General features: G+C 40.7%; 1 protein-coding gene across 16 annotated transcripts in view; it reads left to right on the top strand.

Moving 5' to 3' along the window:
- The window catches only part of LOC5571941 (ralBP1-associated Eps domain-containing protein 1), a 53,546-nt gene that overhangs the window by 21,584 nt on the left and 6,876 nt on the right, over positions 1–25,086 (top strand). For all 16 annotated transcript variants that reach the window (XM_021844733.1, XM_021844726.1, XM_021844734.1 and 13 more), the window contains 4 exons: positions 15,964–16,772; positions 16,870–17,515; positions 17,705–17,873; positions 17,947–18,602. In XM_021844733.1, coding sequence (XP_021700425.1) covers positions 15,964–16,772; positions 16,870–17,515; positions 17,705–17,873; positions 17,947–18,602 — 2,280 coding nt within the window. The remainder of the gene's footprint in view (positions 1–15,963; positions 16,773–16,869; positions 17,516–17,704; positions 17,874–17,946; positions 18,603–25,086) is intronic.

The following is a 25,086-nucleotide window of genomic DNA, read 5'->3' as shown; positions in this document are numbered from 1 at the left end:
ACTAAAAGTTGTATAAAACGTAAACTGCGTATTCATTGCAATGAAACATTTCATACGAAATATTACCTTTGAGCGCAGAGAAATGTCAGTTGAGTTTTGTCATGGATACATTCCACATTTGTTTTATTGTTGATTCAATCCTCACAATGCTGGGGTACCTAAATGTAAATTATTTGCTGAAGCTGAATTTCTGTAATGTTTTACCTATGATCCAACAGAGAAACAGGTGAAATTCAACTGGATAGGAGCTGGTAAAACCATTGGCCAAATTGGAAGTGGAGTAGGAGTAATGTGTGGTGTTTTGTGAAGTTGAACGAACCAACATCTTAGTGAATGATTGCTGATATTCACATTTTAAATTCCTTGAAAAGTTTTGTTCTTAAAATTGAGAATCCTGTTGTTTATAATCCTAACAATTCATAATGACTGCGTCGTTTTTGTTGTAGTTTTGTTTTACTTCGCTCTCTAGTGGAGCATCAACGAACAATTACCGCAGTATCCCAAAAGTTAGCCATCTGCAGTTATTCTTGCTGAATATATTCGGAAATCTCAATAAATCTCTCTTGAAATCAGTAAACCTCCAATAAAAGCTTTGACATCAAACCAAGCGGCCAGTACCTATGTATAACCGTTTTTGTATCTGTGAACAACACTGGTCTGAGACTGCATGGAAGAGTCTTTCCGAGACGACGCAGGCACTCAGAGCCTGTATCTTCGGTAGTTTTGGTTTAGCCTTCAGCATCTTTCCATTCCATTTTAAATAAGTAGTGACGAACTTTTATCCTAAAACATCTAAATTTCTCCAGATATTTCATTTTCTTCAAAAAGGTGAAAACCTCGGAAAACAAACTCGTAATTGTTTTGTTGACATTAGTTATCATACCAAGGCGTTCTTGGATGTTGGTTTTCTACCTTCCGAAATGTTTCACGCGTGCATTACGCTTTGTTGTGAAATATTTAGGATTACCAATTTTACACAATTTACTGAGGAAATTACGCTGTTAAGTGAATACCCTTATTGAAAACAGTTTTTGGCGACTCGCTTGAGTTGATTAGGGGAAATTTTATGCCCGACTCGAGAACTATCTCACACTGCATTTAGTTGATTCTTTTCCTCACTCACTTGATATGAAATGGCCAAGCTATGCCCGGGGATTTCCTCTGAACAAATTTCACGAAACCCAACATAAATGTCCCCGAACAAGATCTAGGTATTTAATCCTGATACATATGGTTCCGGATCGTGATAGAGGTTTTTCTTTGGCCACGTGAAGCTCTGATTTATAGTGCATGCCCATCTTGCTTCCAACTGATTATCGAAACTTAAAAATGCATTCTTAGTATTTGTTCCAACAATAGAAAATAATGTCATTTTTCGGTTTGTCAAAGCGTTCTTGGATTGATATGCCGTTGAATTTGATCATCCCGAAATGTTTCATTGGCAGTTTACGCAATGTCTTGAAATATTTAGGATAACCAATTTAGCAGGACTTACGCAGAGGTTTACGCTGTTAAGTGAATACCCCTATTTGTCTTTACTTCATAATACGTCTATGAAACATACAAAATCATTCGATTTTTCCAGCGAAATATGCATTTGTAAAACTGTTGTCCGAATGCCTATTATGGACCCTCCCGGGGTCCATAATAGGATTGTTTACAAATTTGACGTTGCGTATTATGGACCCTCCATTTGATTCCCATGCAATCCGGCTCGCTTCCGACAAGCCCAGGGTGGCCACCGAACCGGGAAAAACGGGAAAAGCGGGAAAAAGACGGGAATTTGAATCCACCGGGAAAAAGACGGGAAAAACCGGGAATTTGAGGTGGTCACCGGGAAAATCGGTTTTGAACGAATATCTTTGAGCGCTAAACTTACAAATCATTGAAAATTGTTTATTCAAAGCTGTTATGGTTGATTGTATTGTAATGAAGCATCTATGAATTTGTACAAATAGGGCAATCGCTTTGACATGGTCCTCTCTGATAAATGATTATGTAATATTTTTCTATGATCTACGATGCGAAAATGATACAAGCAATCGAATAATATCCACGAAATTGAATCGCTAAGCTATTTAAAACAATTATTTTTCTCGAAAATTTTGCTTCTTTGCACATATAGTGGTGCAACAGTACCCATAGTGCAGGGTCCCATAAGCAATCAATGGATTGCGCCGTTATAACATACCACCACTAAAGAAACAGTGTTCCTATAATTGTTGCAAGGGTTTTTGCAAGGAATTTTTGAATAAATCGTAATTTCATACATTTAAATGATAGAAGGAATGGTTAGTTGGAATCACATATTTTATGATAGACAGTTTCAGCTGTTTTCCCTTAGGTGCATTTAATATGTCTTATTAAATATTAATGATTTGATCATAGACTAGACTATCCTTAAAAATGTTTTATTTTACCAATGGTTAACGATGTTTCGATTTACTTTTTATATTTCCTCTTACTGTCAGGGATAACATTTTTTGGACTCTATAACTTATTTAACTTACAGTTTCACATCAAAGTTGAAAAACTTAAGAAGATTTAAGCACTTAAAAATATTGCATTGAAAATAAGTCCAGATGTTTTTGAAAACAATCCTTTATTTATAAAAGCTTGTAATAAGAAATAAGCTAGCTAATCGACTAAAAATAAATAAAGTACTACATGCTTTTACTTGTTTGGCTTCGTTTCATTTTCAAGAGATGAGCCAGCCTTGGCCGGTAAATCTTTCAAATAAAGTTATTTATCTATCCTGTTTTTCATCATAAACTTATTTGGTTTAGAAAACCTTTCAACCTCATGAAGAAAGAATTGAAGGATTAGAAGTTGTGGAAATATCTTCAACCTCATTAACTGTTTGGGACCCTGGATGGTTTATTTTGGCATCTGAGGTTTTTGTCGGCCAATTGTCTTGACAGCAAGATACACCTAAGCAAGAAGCATATTGTTGAAAAATATGGGTTCAGTAGCTTTAAAAAAAAACCTACCAAAGTGAGCAAAAACTGACAAAAATCTCCTAACTAGCACATATAAAAACCGGGAAAATACTGAAAAATATACCGGGAAAACCGGGAAAAAAGCGGGAATTTGAAAATTGGATTTTGGTGGCCACCCTGGACAAGCCTATTATGGACCCACCTGGAAATGCGTATTATGGACCCTCTTGTGTGGTTTCATTTACAAAACAGTTCAAATATCTGTATTTATGCGTCACAAACCAAATATTTTGCCTGAAACTGCTGACTAACAATGTAATCGAAGTTCCCCCGGTGGGTTTTCATAGGAATAAAGTTGCTTTGAGTGTTAATTTTATGTTTTTATGTAGGGGGTCCATAATACGCAAAGGGTCCATAACCGGCATCGACTCCCTAAGCATATTGACGGATTGACTCAGTTTTCGTCGATCAACAACAAAGATGGAGCACGCAGCTGCATCATCGGTGGAATGTTTCTCCTGGGTTTGCCAATGGTCCGAAGTTTGTCCCGGATTCAGCAGGATACTGATCATCGGTTCCATGAAGCGACGGGAAAGGATGGAAAGGACGGATACCTAGACGGAGGCATAGTAAACGAGACTGCCAAAGAAGCTGAAGAACCGAGTATGGAATTTGCTGAGTTTCTCGACGGAAGTGGTTCCGGTACGATTAAATCGGTATTAATGCTGTTTGAATCCTTCGAAATGAGAGGTATCATGTTCAATGCCAGGGCCGAGAGAAGAGGCATGTGGCTAGAGGAATAAACGATCTGGATCATTTCTGTGATCGAGAAGCTAAGTGTATGAAGATGGCCCGAAATAGTTGGCGTTCCTAGTGGAATTGAATCGGAAATGGCAGCGGAGAATACGGAGCTCGGAGAATACGATGTATTTTGTAACCTATTTCAGCCCGTGTTTTGGTGCATGTTGTCAATTGGTGAAAAGTCTCTAGACTCCCTTACCCATAAATACATATTTTATTGATTATCAAATTCGGCTTTTATTTTACAATATATCAACAAAACTACTTGCTTTTTGGAAGCTGGGGGTCCCATGGATTCCATCACAGATTTTTCAGGTTTAACAATGCTAAGGCCTTATCGCAGGACATCAACTCAAACTTTAAGCCAAGATAGCGAAGCTTACAGGATTGAAGAGCTGCTCCTAAAAGAATAGTATGGTGATCGATACAATTTCCCGGAAGTAAGCATTTTGCTTGCCGTTCTGGAAACAAACAGCTATCTGTTACTTACTTTTACGCAAAGGTTCACAATCTTTTCACCTAGTTTGATTTATATCAGAATTGAAAATACCAACAATGAAAATTACAACCGTTACTACTGTTTACAAAAACCCGTAGCACTACGCTCCCCATCATCAACATCATCATTGATTCTCCTTCCACCTATTGACATCTTCTTGCATCTCATCAATCTACGCGCATCGTTCAGCAGAAGATGTCAGCATATGAAGGACGTAAAATCTGCACTGATCTAAAAAATCGGATTTTATCTACACGTGCATCTAACCGGTTATCTGTGAATGTCGCCCCCCTCGGGAAAATCATCAAATGTACCCACTTCAAGTGATATGTCTACCTCTGATTTTAATTTTCTAACTGAACAATTGAATCTAATGAAAGCCACCACTATGACTGAAGCAGTCCAAGTGTAAAATTTACTAATCAAATTGTTAGTGGATTACGTTTTTCTAATGGATTATTTAAATATTTTAAATTGGAATGCTCGTTCTCTGAATGGTAAAGAGGACGAGCTGTTTAATTTTCTTACAGCTAATAACGTGCATATAGCAGTTATTACTGAGACGTATTTGAAACCTGGATCTAAACTCAAAAGAGATCCTAACTTTTTTATTTATCGTAATGATCGACTTGATGGGGCATGTGGGGGAGTTGCAATCATTCATAGGCGTATAAAACATCAACTGTTTTCGTCATTTGAAACTAAAGTTTTTGAAACTTTAGGTGTTTCTGTTGAAATACAGCTTGATGAATATACTTTCATAGCTGCATATTTGCCTTTTCAATGCTCTGGACAGCAAGTTTGCTTCAAACTGACTTGAGAAAATTGACTCGCAATAAGTCAATTTTTTTGTCATTTATGACTTTATTCCAAACATCGGTCATGGAATAATTGTCAAAGTAATTCGAACGTCATAATTTTATTTGATGATTGCTCTTCAGGATATTTCTCAATTCAATACCCTGATAGCCCTACATGTTTTTCCTCTTCTAGAAATCCATCTACGATTGACTTGGTCTTAACCGACTCTAGTCATCTTTGTAGCCAATTAGTTACTCATGCTGATTTTGTTTCTGATCATGTCCCTGTTATATTTAAAATATCTCATGAAGCGATTCTCAATCCAATCAGCTCCACTTCCAATTATTTCCAATTTTCGACTGGAATATATATGAAACGTATGTTGACTCTAATCTTGATGTTGAACATTTCTTTAGAAACTAAACTTGATATTGACAATGCTCTTGAAACTTTAACAAATTCCATTGTTGAAGCCAGGAGCATTACAATTCCAAAATGTGTAGGGAAATTTGAATCCGTGATTATAGACGATGATCTTAAATTCTTGATCCGCCTTAAAAACGTGAGGAGAAGGCAATTTCAACGCACTCGCGATAATGCTATGAACATTATATGAAGAAGAAGAAATCAAGAAACGTTTTGCACAATTAAGAAACAAAAATTTTGAAAATAAGATTTCTCAATTGGACTCTGGCTCTAAGTCCTTTTGGAAATTACCTATTAAAAAAAACCTCAGAAGCCAATGTCGGCATTGAAAGAGGAAAACAAATGATTACTAACTAATTGCGAAAAAGCTCAAAAACTTGCTATGCAGTTCGAAAGCGCACACCATTTTAATTTGTGACTTACTAGTCCAATAGAAAATCAAGTTACTCAGGACTTCGAAAATAATCTCAATTAAGTGATCGTTTCCGAAAATTCGTGGGAGACTGATTTGGAAGAAGTGAGATCTATTATTAAAAAAATAAAAAAATATGAAAGCTCCTGGCGATGATGGAATTTTTTACATCCTCATCAACAAACTTCCAGAAAGTAGCTTATCATTCTTAGTTGATATATTTAACAAATGTTTTCAATTAGCATATTTTCCTGACAAATGGAAAAATGCTAAGTTTGTACCAATTTTAAAACCAGACAAAAATCCTGCAGAAGCTTCTAGCTATGGTTCAATCAGTTTGCTTTCCTTCATCAATAAACTTTTTGAATAGGTCATTTTGAACAGAATGATGGTCTACATCAACGAAAATTCATTTTTTGCCAATGAACAGTTCAGATTCCGCCATGGATATTCGACCACTCATCAACTTTTACGTGTAACAAATTTGATCCGTCCCAACAAATCTGAAGGCTATTCTGCTGGTCTTGCTCTTCTAGACATAGAAAAAGCATTCGACAGTGTTTGGCATGAAGGCTTATTTGTAAAACTAAAAAAACCTTAATTCTCCAACATACATTGTTAGAATAACCTAAAGTTATCTGTCAAATCATATACTTTAGGTTAATTATCAGAACTCCAAGTCTGAAAGACTGCCTGTAAGAGCTGGTGGTCCTCAAGGCAGCATTTTGGGGCCAATATTATACTATATTTATGTTTGAGTTACCTCAGGAATATCAAACATCTTCATCTTTTCAAACAAAATTTGAACTAGTTTTGTAACGTCCACATGGCGATGAGCGGTCACTCTCCCTTATTTGCATACCGTTTGTTATAAATGACCATATCTGGTGATGGTAGATAGAGAAGATATATCAGGCAAACAACGGCAGCAGTCAGTGTCACGCATCATGTAAGAAAGGTGAACCAATAAATTGAGGTAGATAGCGTAAAATATCTCCGAATGGGTTGCTCCCCATCATATCATCATCGTTGTGGCTTACTGGTGTGTTTCACATTCACAGCATCGCTCACATTGGGGATTTTATTCATTACACTGGAATGCGGAAATGTGTGAAAGCATGGAATTGAATAACCGAGATATACAGGAATGTCGCTCTTTATTGCGTGGTTAATAAAAGGATGTATTGAATTATCCGGTTTCATTACATACACCTACATGATATCCTTTATTAGTAATGTTCACGACACATTATTCCTCTTGTTTATGGCATTACGTGTTCACTGTGGCAGAGTTTGCTTTTAGCATTTCCACAGTTATTAAGTACTTTCTTTGCCAATGTCGACTTTTCACATTCGTAAGTATATCTTGTGGCTCATGAGACCTTCCACAGCTTTGTGATAGCGTCCATTGCCTCTTTAAATAGAAGATCATCAATACTTATACACTAGGGATGTCTGTTAGTCCTACGCACGTATTTGGTTAGTTCCTTGTGTAAGTAAGGCTAATCTGGCATTACTGGAGTAGTAACCACGGATGGTCAATCAAGCTTAAGTTTTTGAAAAAATGTTGTTGTAGGTAACGGAATCACCGGATATACATATGTCAAAGCTGGTAGCAGAGCTTTTTCCCGAGAATTGATGTCTATTTCAATGAAAGTCTCTAAAAAGTTTATATTTTTAATGGAAGGTTTCTAAAGTATGTATCAATTTTAACCAAAATGGTCTATTTTTTCCTTATCTGCTTGCAGTGAATACAAAATTCTACAGCTTCCAGCAGTGTTGCATTTGAACGCGTTCAGTTTGCGTTCCAGTTCAAACCTTTGAACAAGGGATCAAGTAGGCTTGAACAATGAGCAGTTCAAAAATTTGAACCCGTGCGAGCTAAAAACTGAACGTGAAATGAAAGCTGTCTTCATGGCAGATACACGACATATTTGAATGCGGATGTTTAGCAAACAGGTTAGGAAACTTTAATGGTTCCATATTTTTGTAATACCATGGACTCAATATGTTTTATGTAGTTTTTTTTTAATGTTTTCAGCTGCGTTGTGCATTTTGAAGTGAATCTTGCACGAGAGTTCAATGCTTACTAGGTTCTCGTGCAAAATCAGAACGCGTTCAGTTCACTTTTGGCTCGCGTTCAGTTCAAAATGCATCACTGGCTTCCAGAGTGATTCATCCAGTGATTTAATTTAGAATACTTTCAGGGACTCCTGCAGGGATCACTCCAGAATTTTTTTCTAGACAAGAGATTCCTCTCCTAAAATTGATTTCAAATATTTTTTATAGTATGCATTGAGGAACTTCTCCAGAATTTGTTTTAGGAAATCCTTGAGCACTTCAAAAATACTACCTCCAGTAATTTCCTCAGATATGACTTTGTATTAGTTTTTTCATCCAGAAATTATCCTAGGATTTCCTCCAGATCTAGTTGTTAATCTAGTAGATCTTCCAAAGATTACTTCTCCCGCAAAAATCCACAATGGTTGATTTCAGAGTTTATGGAAACATAGTTTAGTGATTTTTCCAAAAATCCTGCAAGAATTCTTCCATCTGTTTTAGACACAGAAATCCAAAATTCCTTCAGGAATTTGTTTGTTCGAGGAAATCTATCAAAAACTCTTTCAGGAATTCTGCGAAAAAAAAACTGAACTTCACAATAAAGCTGCTATAGATTTTTTTCAGGATTTTCTCCAACATTTCATCCAAGAATAACTTCTGTACACACTTAAATTATTTTACGGATTCCTGTGAAATCTCAACAGCTGAACAGTTCGGTGAAATAAATTAACGTAGTACGGTAAATTTTTACAGCATTCGGTAAAAAAATCACCGTAATCCATTAAATTCCGACGAAATACGGTGTTTTATTTCACCGATCCGTTCAGCTGTTGAGATTACGGTGAAATTCACCGTAGTGTGTTTAGTGTGTAGTTATTTCGGACCTCAAAGAGTTTAGCAAAACCCCTTATAGAATCTATATAAGGTTCCACATTAGCATTTTTTCCAGTAATTCACCCGATCATTCTTACACATTATTTTTAGGAATTTCGTTCGATATTTTTAGAATTCATTTAGAAAATTCTGAGGGATGTTATCTCGCAAACTGATTGATTTTTTTTTTCAATTATATCTAAGCATTTTTTCAGGAATTTATCTACTAAATCTTCTAAAACTACGTCTAGAGTCTATGAATTCTTTCAAAGGTCCTTGTTCATTAAGGGTGACTTTAGAACTTACACAAGTTTCATCAGAGATTACTTTAGGATTTTGTTGTTGTTGTTATGAGCAATTTCTGGAGGTATTCTTAGATAAATTCTCAGTTGAAATCTTAAAGAAATCCGGAAAGACAAATTTTATAGGATATTCTGAGAAATCTCTGAACGCATTTCTGGAGCAGTTATTGGTTGAATTTTAGAAGATGCTATGAACGCAAATCTTGGAAGATGGAAATCGATGGAAGAAACATCTCTGGATAACATCTTGGAGAACTAAGGACTTCCTTGAAAAAAAAAATGTTTGAAGGATGTCTTGATGATCTTCTAGGTAATTTTTGTGGCTATCCTTGGGAAAATCCAAAAGGAATTCTTGAGTATTGAATCTTAATAAATGTGTGGTCTGATTCTATCGAATTTTTATCTCCTGGCTCCTAATACATGCTCACTACGACATTTCTACGGTATCTCTGCGACTACTAGTTTAGCCCAATTGGTGGTTGAATATCTCGCCGGGGCTCTGCACGACAACGCATTCCACTCTTGGGCTGGCCTCACGTCAGAACCCAGTTGAACATCTACTGGACGCTCATGTACACATCACTACTCTACGACGACTCGTTCTACGCTGCTGCTTTTAGCTCTCCTAGTTGACCAGTTTGCTTATTACCGATTGCGGTAAGAGGATGACTTCCGGTTCGCTGGTGCTACTCGGCCTAGTCACCGACGGTGGAGCTAGCCTACTCCGGCTACGTGTTTCTGCATGCTTTCGACGGTGGAGTGCCGGAGTTGGTCCAACGATTCCGGTTGGAGGATGCTTCCGGTTCACTGGCGCTCCGACGGTTCAAGCCGGTGATACGTTACGTACTACTCAGAGTAGTCCCCATCGGTGGATCTATCCCACTTCGACAAAGATTTCCCCGACGGCGAAAGATCTCCCGAACTGATGCTATCCGGGCAAATGCCGAGGTCGGTCCTACGATTCCGGTGGAGGGAAACTTCCGGTTCACAGGCGCTCCGACGACCATTTGCCGGTGCTGTTTCGCGAATTTCTCAGCTAGACCCCAGTGGTGGACTCGGCATACTCCGACGAGATGTTGGTCGGTCCTGCAATTTCGGTTGGAGGATGACTTCCGGTTTGCAGGCGCTTCGACGACTTATTACCGACAGTACGCTACGCTTGCGTTACTCGGTCTAGTCCCCGGCGGTTGGTCTCCTTCATATGCTCGCTTGAACAGACTGACTTGTCGAGTCCGAGGTCGGTCCGACGATTTCGGCTGCCCCAACGACTCAGATCCATCCGCTGCCTTAAGTTCCGCTTCTCCTCTCGCCATCTTCGTTGTAGCTGAGACATCAGCTGGACGATTGTCCTGTTTACCGCGTCCCATTTTTCTTCGTCAGCACACATTCTTTGAATTATGCGTGAAGTGGAAATTCGCTTCTTCCTGTTTTCTGTTTACCCACATCATGGCAATCGATGGGTCTATTTGCCGTTCTCAGCGCTATCTCACTGCTGTTACCATTTCCTCATGGTTTCATCTCTGGCTCTATTTCGAATTCCCGCGGCTCTGTAGCACTCGCTGTCCTCTTCGAGTTGAAGGCTTATAGAGATCAATCCTGCAATCACATAGACTGCCTCCGATGATATCGTACGATACGAACTCGACACATGCATGACCATCAGTCTGAACGTACTGTTCAGCCGGGAGCGGTTCCTCTTCGTCTGTAGTATGGATGTAAACAAGTTCGCCACTAGTCGCTTTTTGCTGAATTGTTGGGCATGATCCGGGATAGAGCTGATATCACCTTCAGCTCAACCGATCATCGATCATCACTCCCAGGTGTCTGACTTCTTGCTTTTTTTCTCAGAGTGGTCCTCGCCGGTGAATCTATCCTACTGTTGTGAAAAGATCTCTGCCGCAATGAAAGGGGCTTTGACCGGACCGGCTAGCAACATCAGAAACGCCTCAAGACCAAAATGCAAACATTTATTTTACGTTCCTGCTCCTTAAAGCTACCCTATTAAGGATTCTTAGATTTTCTCTAAATCATAGCACTTCTTCTTATCTGCATTTAGGTGAAACCGCTTAAACTACTCACGCACACTGCTTCCGGCGTATCTCTCTGTTCCGTGCATGCTTCTCAGTGGCCGGAGCGTCCTGGTGAACGTGCCGGTTCAGTGTTCTGCTCGTTCGACGTGATCCGGAGCAACCTTCCTCGGTGCATAACTGCACACTCGACGGTATTCTCGTCCGCACGCTGGCGAATGGGTTCACTCCAATTCTGTTGGAGGGAAACTTCCGGTTCACTGGCACCCCGACGACCATTTTCTGGTGCTGTTTCGCGAATAACTCAGCTAGACTCCGGCGATGGACTCAGCCTACTCCGACTCAACGTTGGTCGGCTAAGTGCGATCCCCCGTTCTGCAATTCCGGTTAGAGGATGACTTCCGGTTTGCAGGCGCCTTAACGACTTATTAACGATATATTTTTTAGCTTGACTCCCACCATATACAAGCAGCATACTGAAATTGATTTTTATGAAAAATTTAAGAAAAAAATACAGAAAAAGTTTTTGAAAAATGTCTCCTTACTTTTCACTTGCTTCAAAAGTGGGGCAAGTGAAAAGTTTACCGTTTTGAACAATAAATTCAAAAACAAACAGTTATATTCACGATTTCTATTAGCTTTAATACTTGTTAAGGCTTCCCAATGAACAATAGCATAAGTAACATGTAAACAAAGAAAATGTTATTCTTTTCACTTCAATTTTCTTCTGTTCAGTTATGTTAGTTGAAATGATTCGACAACATTATAACTGCAACATTTTCAATGTTAGTTCTTACATTATAGGACAGTAATTGCATTTCTGCTCTGTAGAATTTCCACCGCTCGTTATTTGTTTTTGAGAAAGTCGGATATGACGTCGGATAACTCTTCGGGAGAAATCAAACGGAATCCTTCAATAACGTATTTAGGGTCTTTTTTATGTGGATAGACCTATACCCCATTTTTATGTTTTGAACTAGCTTTACATAGACATTCCACGAGATTTCCGTGTGTTCTCTAATATTGCAACTTTTCAGTCAACGTCTTCCTTTTAATAGGCTGCCCGAAGTAGACATATTGATATTGTAATGTTTGGCAACATCTTTTAGAGAATTTCCATGATTTCTAATAGCTTTTAACGCTTGAGTATAGTGTTTCTTGAATTATCAGCACGTTATGTTTTTCTTTGAAAATTGCGAACCATGTTTACTTATGGCTACTTAAAGAGAAAACACAAGTTCAATCTCTAATGATAAACTTTTCACTTGCCCCACCTGATAAGAAAATTGACGGTGTTTAAATTTAGTTATTTTTAGGTCTACGTCGAATTAATTCTAAAACTTTTTTTTATTGCAGTTTGAAACTGTCACAGAGGACAACTAAGAAGTGGTACAGGAAATTATTTTCCGCAACTTTTTTCCACTGAAAATATTAAAATAAGATTGTACGCCGCCAACTTGTTACGGAGTAACAGTTGACAGGTTAACAATATTTCACTCTATTATGCAATAATGGCTGAAAAATCTCAGAAATCTCTTACGTATCGTAATGTATGTTCTCAATGACCTCAAAGGTTTACGCATGAGTTTAAAACGTTAATTCACATATTCAGTAAAATATATCAATTGTTTTCACTTACCCCATTTACCCACTTGCCCCGAGGTACCTTACTATGTTACGCTCGCTCTACTCGATCTAGTCCCCGACAAAGAATCTAGCCTACTTTGATCGTAGCCCAGAGCTCTCTGGTCTTCACGTCGTCTCCTTTGCAGCGACGACATAATCTGCGCTATCCCTCTGTTCACCGTATTCCAAGTGCTTCCATGTTGGCACATGTGCTGCACGATGTTGTATGGATTTAAGACGCGGTTTCTGACATCATCTCGCTTCGTATATCCCTGAATCCAGGGCAGTCGAATATAACATTCTCCGGTGTCTCCTCGATATTTGGACAGGCCGGAACGTGTCTGAATCTGTGCAGACATTTTTTGAAGCATCCATGCCCTGATAAAAACTGGATCAGGAAGAAGTTAACTTCTACATGTTTTCTGGTCGTCTACATCGACACGTTAGGTATGAGCCTGTGGGTCCACCTTCCTTCCCCCGAGTTATTTCACTCTTGCTGCCACTTGGCCATTGTATCCAATCTGATGATATTCCTCACATTCCTTGTGTCCCATGCTATGTTGTCAGCCAGAGTGATGCAGATGGAAACCATTCCGTCGATAACGCACACTGCTTCCGACGATATAGTGTGGTAGGCACTCGTCACCCGTATAGGGGCGATCCATTAATTACGTAAGACAATTTTCGGGGTTTTTCAAATGGTAAGATTTTTTGTATGAAAATTAAAAATAAATTGTATGGCGCGTAAGAAATCTCAAAATCACCCCTCCCCACATAAACCCTTACATAATTAATGGACAGCCCCATAGCCATGAGGCGACGTACCTGCCAGCTTCTCTGCGTTTGGTTTACTACGCTGCAGCCCAAGCCGGGACTTCGTATCTCAATATGGACGATGATACGATCGCCAGAAGACGCCTAGACTCCATATTCCATAGTGCTGGACCAGGTATGGACCCCTGTGGAACTCCCGCCGTTACTTTGGTTGACATCCGTCCTGGTTTGTGTCGTAAACCAGTATCCGGTTGTGAAAGTAGCTTTGCAGAACTTTACACGGATATTCGGGGACCCGCATTCTGTGTAGGGCTGCGGCGATAGCCTCCCAACTGGCACTGTTGAATGCGTTCTTAACCTTTATCGTTACCACTGCGCAGTATCGATTGCCTCTCCTCTTCTGCTTGGACGCTTTCTCGCACACTTTTTACGGAATCCGAACTGCCTTTTCTACAATCCGTTCTCGCCTTCCGTGTAGATCGTCAGAATGTCGAGAATGACATTCTCCAGAAGTTTACCATGAGTATCCAGCAAGCATATTGGTCTATATGAAGCAGAATCTCCTGGTGGTTTTCTCGGTTTTGGTAGCAACACCAGCTTCTGCTTCTTCCATATGTCTGGGAAACAGCCTTTCGCTATCTGGGACCCCTAACGCTAAGTCAGAGATACCATCTGGACCAGGACCAAATTGACGTGTGCACTATAGTTGGACTACCGAACAATACCTAATTTGGATTTAATACCAAAAAATGAGATCAATAAATAGATACGAGATATCCGTTGCTGCTCGGGTTGTAGCGTCCAACTCCGTCTACTAGCATGTGATAATTTTCTTTCTCGGGCATAATAAAAGTAAAGCTTAACATTACATATAAGCTTTTCGGTAGTTGTTGAACTTCCACTCGGCTGGTTAGCCGTAAACTACGATTCATAATTAAAAACAAGTATAATAAAAGTATTTTCGTACCTGCCACTTGATAACACATGAAAAAATGGTCAATTGGCTAAGAAAACTCAGTTAATAACTGCGGATGTGCTCTTAAGAATACTTAGTTGAGTAGTAGGTAACGCCATAAAGAAGACAAATAGCTTCCCGGTGTCTTGTGTTGCAGACCGCTTTCAGAATGGTGATCGCTCGAACGTTCTTACTCTTCAGCTTGTCGCCTTTTCTTGTAGATTTTGCATTTGACACTTTCCTTCCATTTCTCCGGTAGCTGTTTTGTGCCTCAGATTGTGTCTATACGCCGGTGCAGATGGTCTGCTTCTCTAGGCATATCATATGAGTTCAGCTTCCATACCATCCTCACCAGCAGCTTTATTTTTTTTCGGTCTATGAACGGCATCCTTAACCTCTCTCAAACTGGGGGCTGATTGGTTTCCATCGTCTACAGGATGACGTAGACATTTCCTCCATTGTCTTGACCCTCATTGTCTGTGTTCTCAGCCAGGGTGAGTACACGGCTGTCAGCTACGAAAAAAGCTCGCCTAACCTTCATTTTTCACGCGGGCCGACCCAAACAGTACAGGTCGAAAACGCTTTTAAACACTCAAACAACGGGAAATCTATCAGCGTTGTGAGCCACACTCACAAAACATTAACAGTAGGCGTACCTTGTTGCGTATACCCCTGCTCTCAGCACCATTCACCTGTTTATCGAAGTGCTGCTGCCAGTTTTCGATAACCTTACGTTACCTTAAGATGCATGTCTAATAGGTATGGTCAACATTTTGTCTTCAGGAGGCGCACAAAATTGAGCATAACATATTTCGAACCATTGTGTCTCGCGATCCAGAACAGCTAGAAAACCAATGTTTGCTGTAAAACTGTTCGTAGCCCTAAACGTTCGATGTTCTATCAGCAGGAGGCGTTAGCGAACATAAAAAATCAAACTTACTTAACTACAGAGGCAGACCATACAGAAGGTGACCACATTCCTTTGCTTTCTGGCGTTACGTTTCAACTGGAGCAGAGCATAATCCTGCACTTATTTTGGTATGAGCACTTCCCCAACTATCAACTGGGAGCTTCCTACGTCAATTGATCATTTTTGCATGTGTATTTCGTGTAGCATAAAAATACTCTATCCACCTGAGAAGTCGAGCATGTTTTCAACCCGAAATCATCCTCGACCTGTGGGATTGGAATCATGACCGTTTTGTTGAAGAACTTCGCGTTTAAATATTAACAGTGGTATCAACTGATGTTTGAGTTATTTCAAAATCTTAAAACCTTTCAAACGGTTAAAACCTTACTAAGCTTTTATTTAGTACAATAATTGTAGTACAAGTTTGAATATTTGGGAATCAGGGCACTTCTTATTTTGTATGTCCTGATAGTTTTTTTAGCTTCGTACATTTTATAATCTGGAATATGATTTCCATCATCCATATCTCATTATATCAATCTTTTCCTTAATTGCAGATAACCTCTCTAGTTGGTATTCCACAAACCGCGCTCCATTTATCGCGACAACAGTTCTACGGATGCCTAAAGTTAATAGCGGCCTATCAAGCGTCGGTTCCCCTGCGAGAAGAGATACTGACATCCACAATGAGCCTGCCGCTGCCCCAGTTTAGCTGGATAGACTCCCCGACAGGACTTCCACCATCGGTCGGCGGTTCATCAACGGTCGGTGTTATCAATTCCTCCAGCAGTGCCATGACCGAGCGTAACGGATACAAGGAAGTTAAGAGTAGTAGAGATCTCATCGAACTGACGGCTGCCGGAAGCAATAGCAGTCGTGAACGTGTAGACGCAGTCTCGACCAGTGGTGGTGATATGACCAATTCGGATCAACCCAGCACGGACTCCGAAGTGGAACCGAACGATGATTCTATGCTTCGAACAGCCGAACGCCATCATGTGGGTGGCGGAGCAAAAAGCCACGGAGGAAGCAAAGCGGCAAGAGGAGCCGTCGGCGGAAATAGCAGTGGCGTCGGCGGATCTCCCGAAGCATGGAGCACTGCTAGTGATAGTCCTACGCCCACCAACAGTGTGGCGGAACGGCCTTGGGCGAACCAGAATCTCTGGCAGGGTCTGGTTTGCGAGGAGCAACGGCAGCTATTAGGAACGGAAGAGGAATCTTCCGATCGACACAGTAGTGATGACGATCAAGAAGTTGATCTGGAGTATTTTTATCAAATTTCCCAAACACAAAAAGAGTACTATTTAAAACAGTTTCGTACAATACAGCCCGATGTGCACGGGCTTGTCAGTGGTCAGGTGGCCAGGTAATATTTCACCACAAGGTGGCTCATTTTCATTCAAGAAAAATCAAACTGTAAAAATACTATAATCCTATTGAAATACTTCTTGCTATTATTTTAGGGTCTTCTTCGAAAAATCCCGCATTCCAATCGAAGAGCTTCGTCACATCTGGCAAATGTGTGATGTTACCCGGGACGGGGCTTTGAACCTAGCGGAGTTTACTGCTGCCATGCACCTGGTGGTTCTACGGCGGAATAATATTCCAGTTCCAGCTACGCTTCCGCCTTGCTTAATGCCTACGCTTCTGCAGCATTCGCTATTCTCTGGCAGTGCTGCCAGTGGTACGCTGCAAAATCAGCACAGCGGTGGATCAGCGGGAGGAGTCAGTACGGGGAGTGCGACGGGGACGGATAAGGAAAGAACCGACCCAGAAGAGGCAGATTTACTGCACCTGGAAAGTGATGATAACACCGATAGTCAGAGTAGGGCCAACATAGACACGAAAGAATATCAGCGTATCATTTCCCATCCTGAACCTCTCAAATTGGCCCATCAGGCTCCAAGTAATAACACAACTTTGGTCTCCGTTGGTGGCACGGATAGCCCTCCGACAGTAAGTTCTACAACCGGTAGCGCAAAGATAATCAATACGGCAAGTGGTAGAAAGACGCCTACGAATTTGGCGTCGCCTCCGCACAATCAGCCAAAGCAAAAACCCTCAAATGATCATCCGGTCACGCCACCTAATGCTTTAAGTAATAATAAGGTAAGTTCTACCATCAAACAGTGGACAAAATCGTAGCCGTAATCGGAATACGTTATTCCTAATAGAAGCCGCTTTATTAAGATTTTTTTCTAAATTCTAATTGAACGGCTTCAAAATACCTAAGTCCAACTACGGGTCCGATTTTATCAGCTATTTGACTCAGATTATGTATTTAATTATTTCCCACAGGATTGGAATTCGGCTAGTAAAGAGTGGACCAAATTCACCGAATCTCCTACTTCTAATGTTTCTAGTCCAGGGCCGAAACCAGTTAACTTCGATATGCAGCGTACAACGCAGGCAATAGTGTCCGATCCTCAAATTCTGCATCCAGTGCCACTTCGTGTTACACCCGTTGGTAAGCGCGTGCATGCCCGTCCCCCGCCAACCGTAAACATTAGTGAACTTATTTCACATCATTTTTTCCACAGGTGCAGAGGCAGCTGACAACAGTAATCTAGTCTACAGTGATGTAACCGTTGGTAGTGGCGGTATTTTAATCGTGCAAAGGGATGACTCCAGTCCTAAGCAGCTGCAAGCGCAAACGACACAACAGCCATCACTACCGGTCACACATCCAAATCAGCGAGATTCGCTTACAAGTGGCGATTTGCGAGCGATTCAGCGACCCCAGCCGAAGAAGCCCCCTTCCAAGGGAGTGGGAGCCATTCCTCCTCCACCTCAGCGGGAACCCAGTATCACGTCTTCGACAACTGGTGTCGCCCCAGGATTAGATTCGATGGCCACATCCCTCGATACGGCAACGTTGAACAGTGTCATCAACAGTACGGCAGGCCATCCGGCAGCGGTTAGTACCGTTACCAACAGTGCCAGTAAAAAGGATCAGCCTCCTCCACCGCTGCCCCCGCCACGGCCATCTCAGCATCGGCACACTCGCAGCAGTAGTTTGGATTTGAACAAGCTGAAGATGAACAACGCTACCAAGCAGCAGATCGAAGACCAAATGCGTATGCCACCGCCGCCAGAAGTGCCGCCTCGTGTCACGCCAACCGCCGAGCATCCGCCACCCGGATTTGCTGATTTTGCCCACTTTCCAAAGGCGTCTGCGGCGACCGGAGCCAGGAAGGTAGGTTATTGACTTTAGCGAGACTAAGATATTGTTCTGTAGGGGGCCTGATTATTATTTATCTGCTTGATATCGCATCAATTAATTTGATAACATCTCGTTAATGATGCGACGCTATGGTTGTGACTTCGATTTTGCCCCACGCCCTCGAGTTCACCTTGCTCGCTTGCGTTCTTCAATTTTACAGAGTTGCTGTCCAGTAGTCTTGCAACATGCCCTGTCCACCATTCCGGGTTTGCTACCTACTGGATACTGGGTTCGCCGTAGAGTTTGGCGAGTTCGTGGTTCATTCTTCGCCGCCACACACCATTCGATTCTCTAAGTGCTTGCAGGTCCTCTTCCAGCATGGTCCATGTTTCATGTCCATAGAGAACTACCTTTTTCACAAATGATGCCCCTTCGTATTTCATGACTAACATCGTTGGCAGCCGTTATCAAGTATCCGAGGCAGACGAACTCATGAACCACCACAAGTATCTCCGTCTATCGTAACGTTACGCAATATTGCTTCCTACACGCTAAGCATGCTCAACGCAGCGCATGTGTAAAAACTACACAGAATGAGGCAACCAATGCAGGACTCTCTGGCTGAGTGAAAATTCTGTGTAAGTCGCACTCATGCTGTGTGTAGCCGATGTGTTGGCCTTCGGCTGTGCGGGGATCGATAGAAATGGAACTGTCAATCTCTCCCGCGCGGCAGCAAACAGTTGGCCGTTGGTAAGATGGGGAGTTTTCTGTGATTTTTTCAGGCGAAAAGCCGGAAGATGGTCGCAAATGTGGAAGTTTTTTTCCCATTTGCTTCCGCTTCGGCTATTCGAATGAAAAAATCTCTGAAAACATGAAAATTTGAATGTTGTTTTTTAATGTTTTCAGAAGCAAAACAAAAATGGCAGCGGATTCCGTATTCCAAGCGTTCCCCCTCTGTGCGCATTTCACTCATTCGGTTTGTTTACCACCGTTTGCTCAAAACTGTGTACAGCCCCCTTTGCACAGAATCTGTGCTGCATGAAGAGAGGCTGATTTTGTGTACTCGGCACTCATTTCTGAGCGTGACAAGTTTAGCGTGAATAAGGATATAGTTGAATGGGGTGCAATAATTACACTATAATATTCTAATCAAATGTTCATCCAATTCTCTCATCAGACATTGAAAAAATCTATCAAGGAACCTGTTTAGATTATAAGGGAAAAACAGTGTAAAATCGCCTATTGAATCTGTTACGATCAGTGGAGAAAAACATCGTGCCGATTTTGCAAAATGAACCAAAAAACTAAGCAGAAGGTTTGCTCAAAGATTCTTTCATTGGAGAACCAAAACAAATGTAATATAAAAAGGACGTGATTGCTGGATGAGCAAAATTTGCACGCAGCCGAGATTCATTCTCGACGCTTTCCTGCAATTATATCATGAATGGATACTCGTTTTGTGCAGCCTATCAACAAATTCAGTGTCTTTACTTCATAGCATCATAGTGCACTTTTAAAACACACAAAATCATTCGATTTAGCTCGTGAAATATTCATTTGGAAAACTGGTGTCCTTATGCCTATTATGGACCCCGCCTGTGCCCATAATGAACCGATGCACGAGTTCACTAATTTGACTTTTGAGCGGTGCCGAATTCACTGGTTTCCATGGTCACGTTAATAATACGGCACCGCTAAAACGTCAAAAAATGAACCCATGCATAGGTCCATAGGAAAATTTACAAATTTGACGTTTCTTATTATGAAACCTCCATTTGATTGCCATGTAATCCGGCCGCTGTCAACGTGCCTATTCTGGACCCACCTGGAAATGCTAATTATAGGCCATCGTACCGCCCCTCGTACGATCGCCGTATTATTTTCGAAGCTATTACTTGTCACTAATGTATTTTCCACTGGGACTGAAAAAGCGCGGTAACCACCGCTTGCTAAAAGCAAAAAAGTTTAGTTTGTAGTCCGTCATCAACGTGAATAAACGTTTTTGTATTTCCTTTCCGAAGTCGCGTGCAATTTTACCTTTATTTCCGGAAAACCCGTAGTCCAAGTCGCGTAGTGAATTTACAGTCCATTCCATGCCGAAACAGCCATCTTGTGTGGTTTTATTTACAAAACTGATCAACTATCTGTATTTTTACACCTCAGACCAAATATTTTGCCTGAAATTGCTGATTAACAATGCAATCGAAGTTCCCCCGGTGGATTTTCAAAGGAATAAGGTTGCTTCGAGTATTAATGTTATGTTTTTCTGTAGGGGGTCCATAATACGCAAAGGATCCATAATCGGCATCGACTTCCTACACTGAGCCAACTCCTTCGTTAGATGCTATATGGTAGTCATATAAATGTGCACTATTAGATTTTCCTATGAATGTCACCATACTATGAAAATGTATGTTCGAAGTTATATGCGTAACATATGAGATGGCTTTTCTGTATCCATGTCAGTGTGCGTAGGTCAATATCATTTGCATATCTAGTATAGGCTATCGTAATAAAACTGAATATTTATATGTAAGATCAGTATCTTCTAAGTGCGTTCAATGTACTTTTTAGTGATACTTTGAATAATTGATACTAGATACTAATAAATAACGTAAGTTGTTTTTTTATAAATTTGGCCTTATATATTTCAAATTCACTATTCATATGTTAGTATTAATAACTTCTTATGTTTAATTCCTTTTGTTTGTCCACTTATGAAAGGGCCCAGTATCTTGCTTAATGCATTGCCGTACGCGGAGTCGGGTGTCCTTGCATTCTCCTACAAAATAAACGAAATTCAAATTCGGAGTTAACATGTTCTGTTCAGTAATAATTGTTCATAAACAGCTTAAACTTACTTTTCATTGCCAATAAGGTTTTAATCTCAAAGATTCGATCCCAACTGTTTTCAATAGTCCGCTTCTAATTTTTTGGGTATATTCTGCAAACTGAAAAAAGAACAATCCAAAACAATGTAAAACTTCGTTGTCAAATCAATATGAAATACAAAACTTACCATTTTAAATTTTGAAAAGGACATGCCTGACTCTATCTCTACCTGCAGCCATGTACTTCGTTTTGGTAGAATTAATAGTCAGGCCTATCCTCGCTGTCTCCCTCTTCAGAGGCACGAAGGCCTCTTCCACTGACCTCGTTGACACCTCGTCTGCGATCCGAACACTAGATTTCGAATCATCCTGCGTAGCACGTATCAGCCTAATTAGTTTCGCCGGAAAACCATTTTCAGACATTATCTGCCAAAGCTCATTTCTTTTCACTAAGTCGTACGCCGCCTTGAAATCAATAAACAGATGGTGTGTCTGCAAGTTATACTCCCGGAATTTGTCTAGGATCATTCGCAAGCTAAACATCTGGTCCGTTGTCGAACGGCCCTCACGAAAACCAGCTTGGTATTCGCCGACGAAGGACTCCTCGAGCTGTCGCAGTCTGTTAAACAGGATGCGCGACAGAATTTCGGTGGGTCCACAGCTTGATCGTCGTCATCTATGTTCATCCTGTTCCTCGCTACATTTCCATTTCCACCGTTCAACAATTGCTGCAAGTGCTCCTTCCAGCTGGCAGCCACCGCCGTTTTATCGGTCAGCAAATTCCCTTCTCGATCATTGCACATGGCGGGCACTGGTACGGTGTTGTGCCGCGCACCATTGACCGTTGCATAGAATCTCCGCATATCATTCCGGTTCACGCTTTCTTGAGCGTCAGCTACCACACTTTCTTCGTGCTGCCTTTTCTTTCTGCGGTGGATTCGCTTTTCGTCGGCTCTCGCTGCCCTGTACCGCTCTCTGTTCTGTCGGGTACCGGCCACAAGCATACGGCTTCTGGCGACATTCTTCATGTCTGTCACTCTTCATCGAATCTTCGTCGTTGACCAGTGCCGAGCACATCCCGTGCCGTTGTTGTCACAGCTTCGTGGATAGGGTCCCACAGGCTGTCGACGTCTCACAGTGCTTCGAACGTATGGCACTTGGGGACAAAAGTCATAACAGGTTGTTTTATGCGGTTTTGCCCTACGCTGTTGAGGAGGAAGGCCTTATACACAAAAAACATCATTATTGGCATGACTGACACATGTTGCATCAGTAATAGCATAAGTGGCTTATACTTCAAGTTTTACATTTGACACCATAGAACAGTGCTCGCTTTATAATAAATGTTCAAAATAAAAAAGTGTGAAAAGTACTTGAGTTGTTTGCATAAATGATGTATGTGACATGCGTAACCATAAAAGTGTCTCAATAACCAACTTTTTGTATAAATATTGAAGTACTGATTATCCAAACGAATAAAATGAACGAAACGCGACGCGAGACAAGACATAACACTTATAGTTCTTACTAACGTCAAGAAAGCTTAAAAATTACCTTTCTGTCGACAGAAAGGTAATTTTTAAGCTTTCTTGACGTTAGTAAGAACTATAAGTGTAATGTCTTGTCTCGCGTCGCGTTTCGTGAATGTCGTGTTGTTCTTACGTTAGCACAAATCACACAAATTGATAGTGAATAAAATGAAACCCAATAAAAAAGGTTACATAAAATTTCTTTTTATTGGCAACACAATTCATTTACGAGCTATTATTCATCCGAGAACAGATCAATCGAATCATTATCTTCTTTATTTACAAATAAAGTTGAAATGTCGTGGATTTCTGTTTGATGATTTTTAGAAACATTTTTTCTCTTTTCGGATATTGATGGGTCTGTGCAGAGGAGCATATAATTCATCAACTCCTTGTTACTGTTTATTCTTGATGACTTTCTGGTATGTTTCAACCGATTTTCCCTTAACAACTTATGAGTTGCTGCCAACTTTAATTTTCAGAACAGCTCCAGTATCTTCTTTGATAAACATAAACCTGTGTGGTCTGCAACAAAAAGTCGATCCGGGTAGAGGAGTTGACCAGAGGGATTGATTTCCATTTGTTTCAGTCATAATCAACGGAACCATCGCGACTGCTGACCATTGGTCAGCAAACTTTCATCCGGTTTTCCCGTTTCCGTAAATGTTTGTTTTTACATGCTGTGTCCCGAACTTCCATCGAAGCCCCACTTGTTTCTGATGCAGAAATCGGTTTCGGATTTTTTTTTGTTTCTCCTGCCTCAGCGCATAACGGCTAGGAAGCAACTTCGGATGTAATTCGTTCAAAGTGTTGCTAAGCAAAGTGTACTTTCACTCCGACAGATCTAAATCAATGTACAAAGCTAACGCCTGTACTGCAGTCATGACCTGTACTTGATCCCTCCCTTGATCACTCGAAGAATTTGATACATACAGTCGGAGTTTTGCTTCACGAAAATTTTGTATGATCGTCCACATTTAGCCCACTTTTGGTTTATATTGCAGCAATAAAATTTTCAAAACGTCTTTAGCTCGTTCTCAAATATCTCGGAGAAAGAATCAGTGCCATAACAACTGTACATGGCATTCAGAACATGATTTTTTTGATTGGATGGAACGGCAGTAAACCACAGCTCGAAACAAACTTTATTAATGATTGTGGCAGTATAATCTTAAAATCATAAGATGACATACAATCGGCAAACATATGCAGCTGGAATCACTTCCAGAATTTAAAAAATACTTCAAATTTTATTTGAAAGTGGATTTCAGAAAGGTACTTTGAGGTACTTTTTTGTATGGGCAAAAAGAAGATTTAGTGTTTTAATTTTCTTCTGTATTGAAGAGCTTATAGCTCAGAAGCATCTTTTTCTACAACTGTTAGAATATATCCCAGAAAATTAAATGGAATGACTCCTACTTACTTGTTTCAACACGGTCCATAACGGTTTTCACTTTGAAAAAATAATCAGAATGGGAATAAAGCGAATTGAAGAGGGATTAGATTGACACGAAAACAATGAATAATATATAATGATGAAACAACATGTCAACACGTGGTGTTTTGGTTTGTTTTGAAAAGCGCACGAACTTTCTAGTATCTGTACTACACGCTCAAAACATGTGTTAACATCATGGCCTACTTGATTCGGTGGAATATGAAAGTTGATTTTTTGACTTTTGTCCAAGGCACGAAGCACTGTGCGTCTCCAGCAACGTTGATTCTTCCCAACTGCTCGTCTAGTTACTGACGGTATTACCTGGTTGTTGCTGACGGATAACCGCGCCCGAATTTTATCTACAACGAGATAATGATCCGAGTCGATATTAGGGCCTCGGAAGGTCCTGACATCCATGACATCTGAGAAATGTCGCCCATCAACTAGCACGTGGTCTATTTGGGATCAGGCATCGCCACTCGGGTGTCGCCAGGTGTGTTTGCGGATATTCTTTCGTGCAAAGTAGGTACTGCTGATTGCCATCCCTCTAGCAGCAGCGAAGGTTACTAGCCGCAGGCCATTATTATTGGTAATTGGAATGATGGCTTTCCGTTCCAATGACGGTTCGGAAGAAATCTTCTTTCCCGATCTGCGCATTTGCATCGCCGATGACTATCTTGACGTCTTGTTTTGGTCACTCTCCGTAGGCCTTATCCAGG

The sequence above is a fragment of the Aedes aegypti genome, chromosome 2 (assembly GCF_002204515.2).
Source record: "Aedes aegypti strain LVP_AGWG chromosome 2, AaegL5.0 Primary Assembly, whole genome shotgun sequence".
Lineage (NCBI taxonomy): Eukaryota > Metazoa > Arthropoda > Insecta > Diptera > Culicidae > Aedes > Aedes aegypti.
This window is presented reverse-complemented; position numbering and strand designations above follow the sequence as displayed.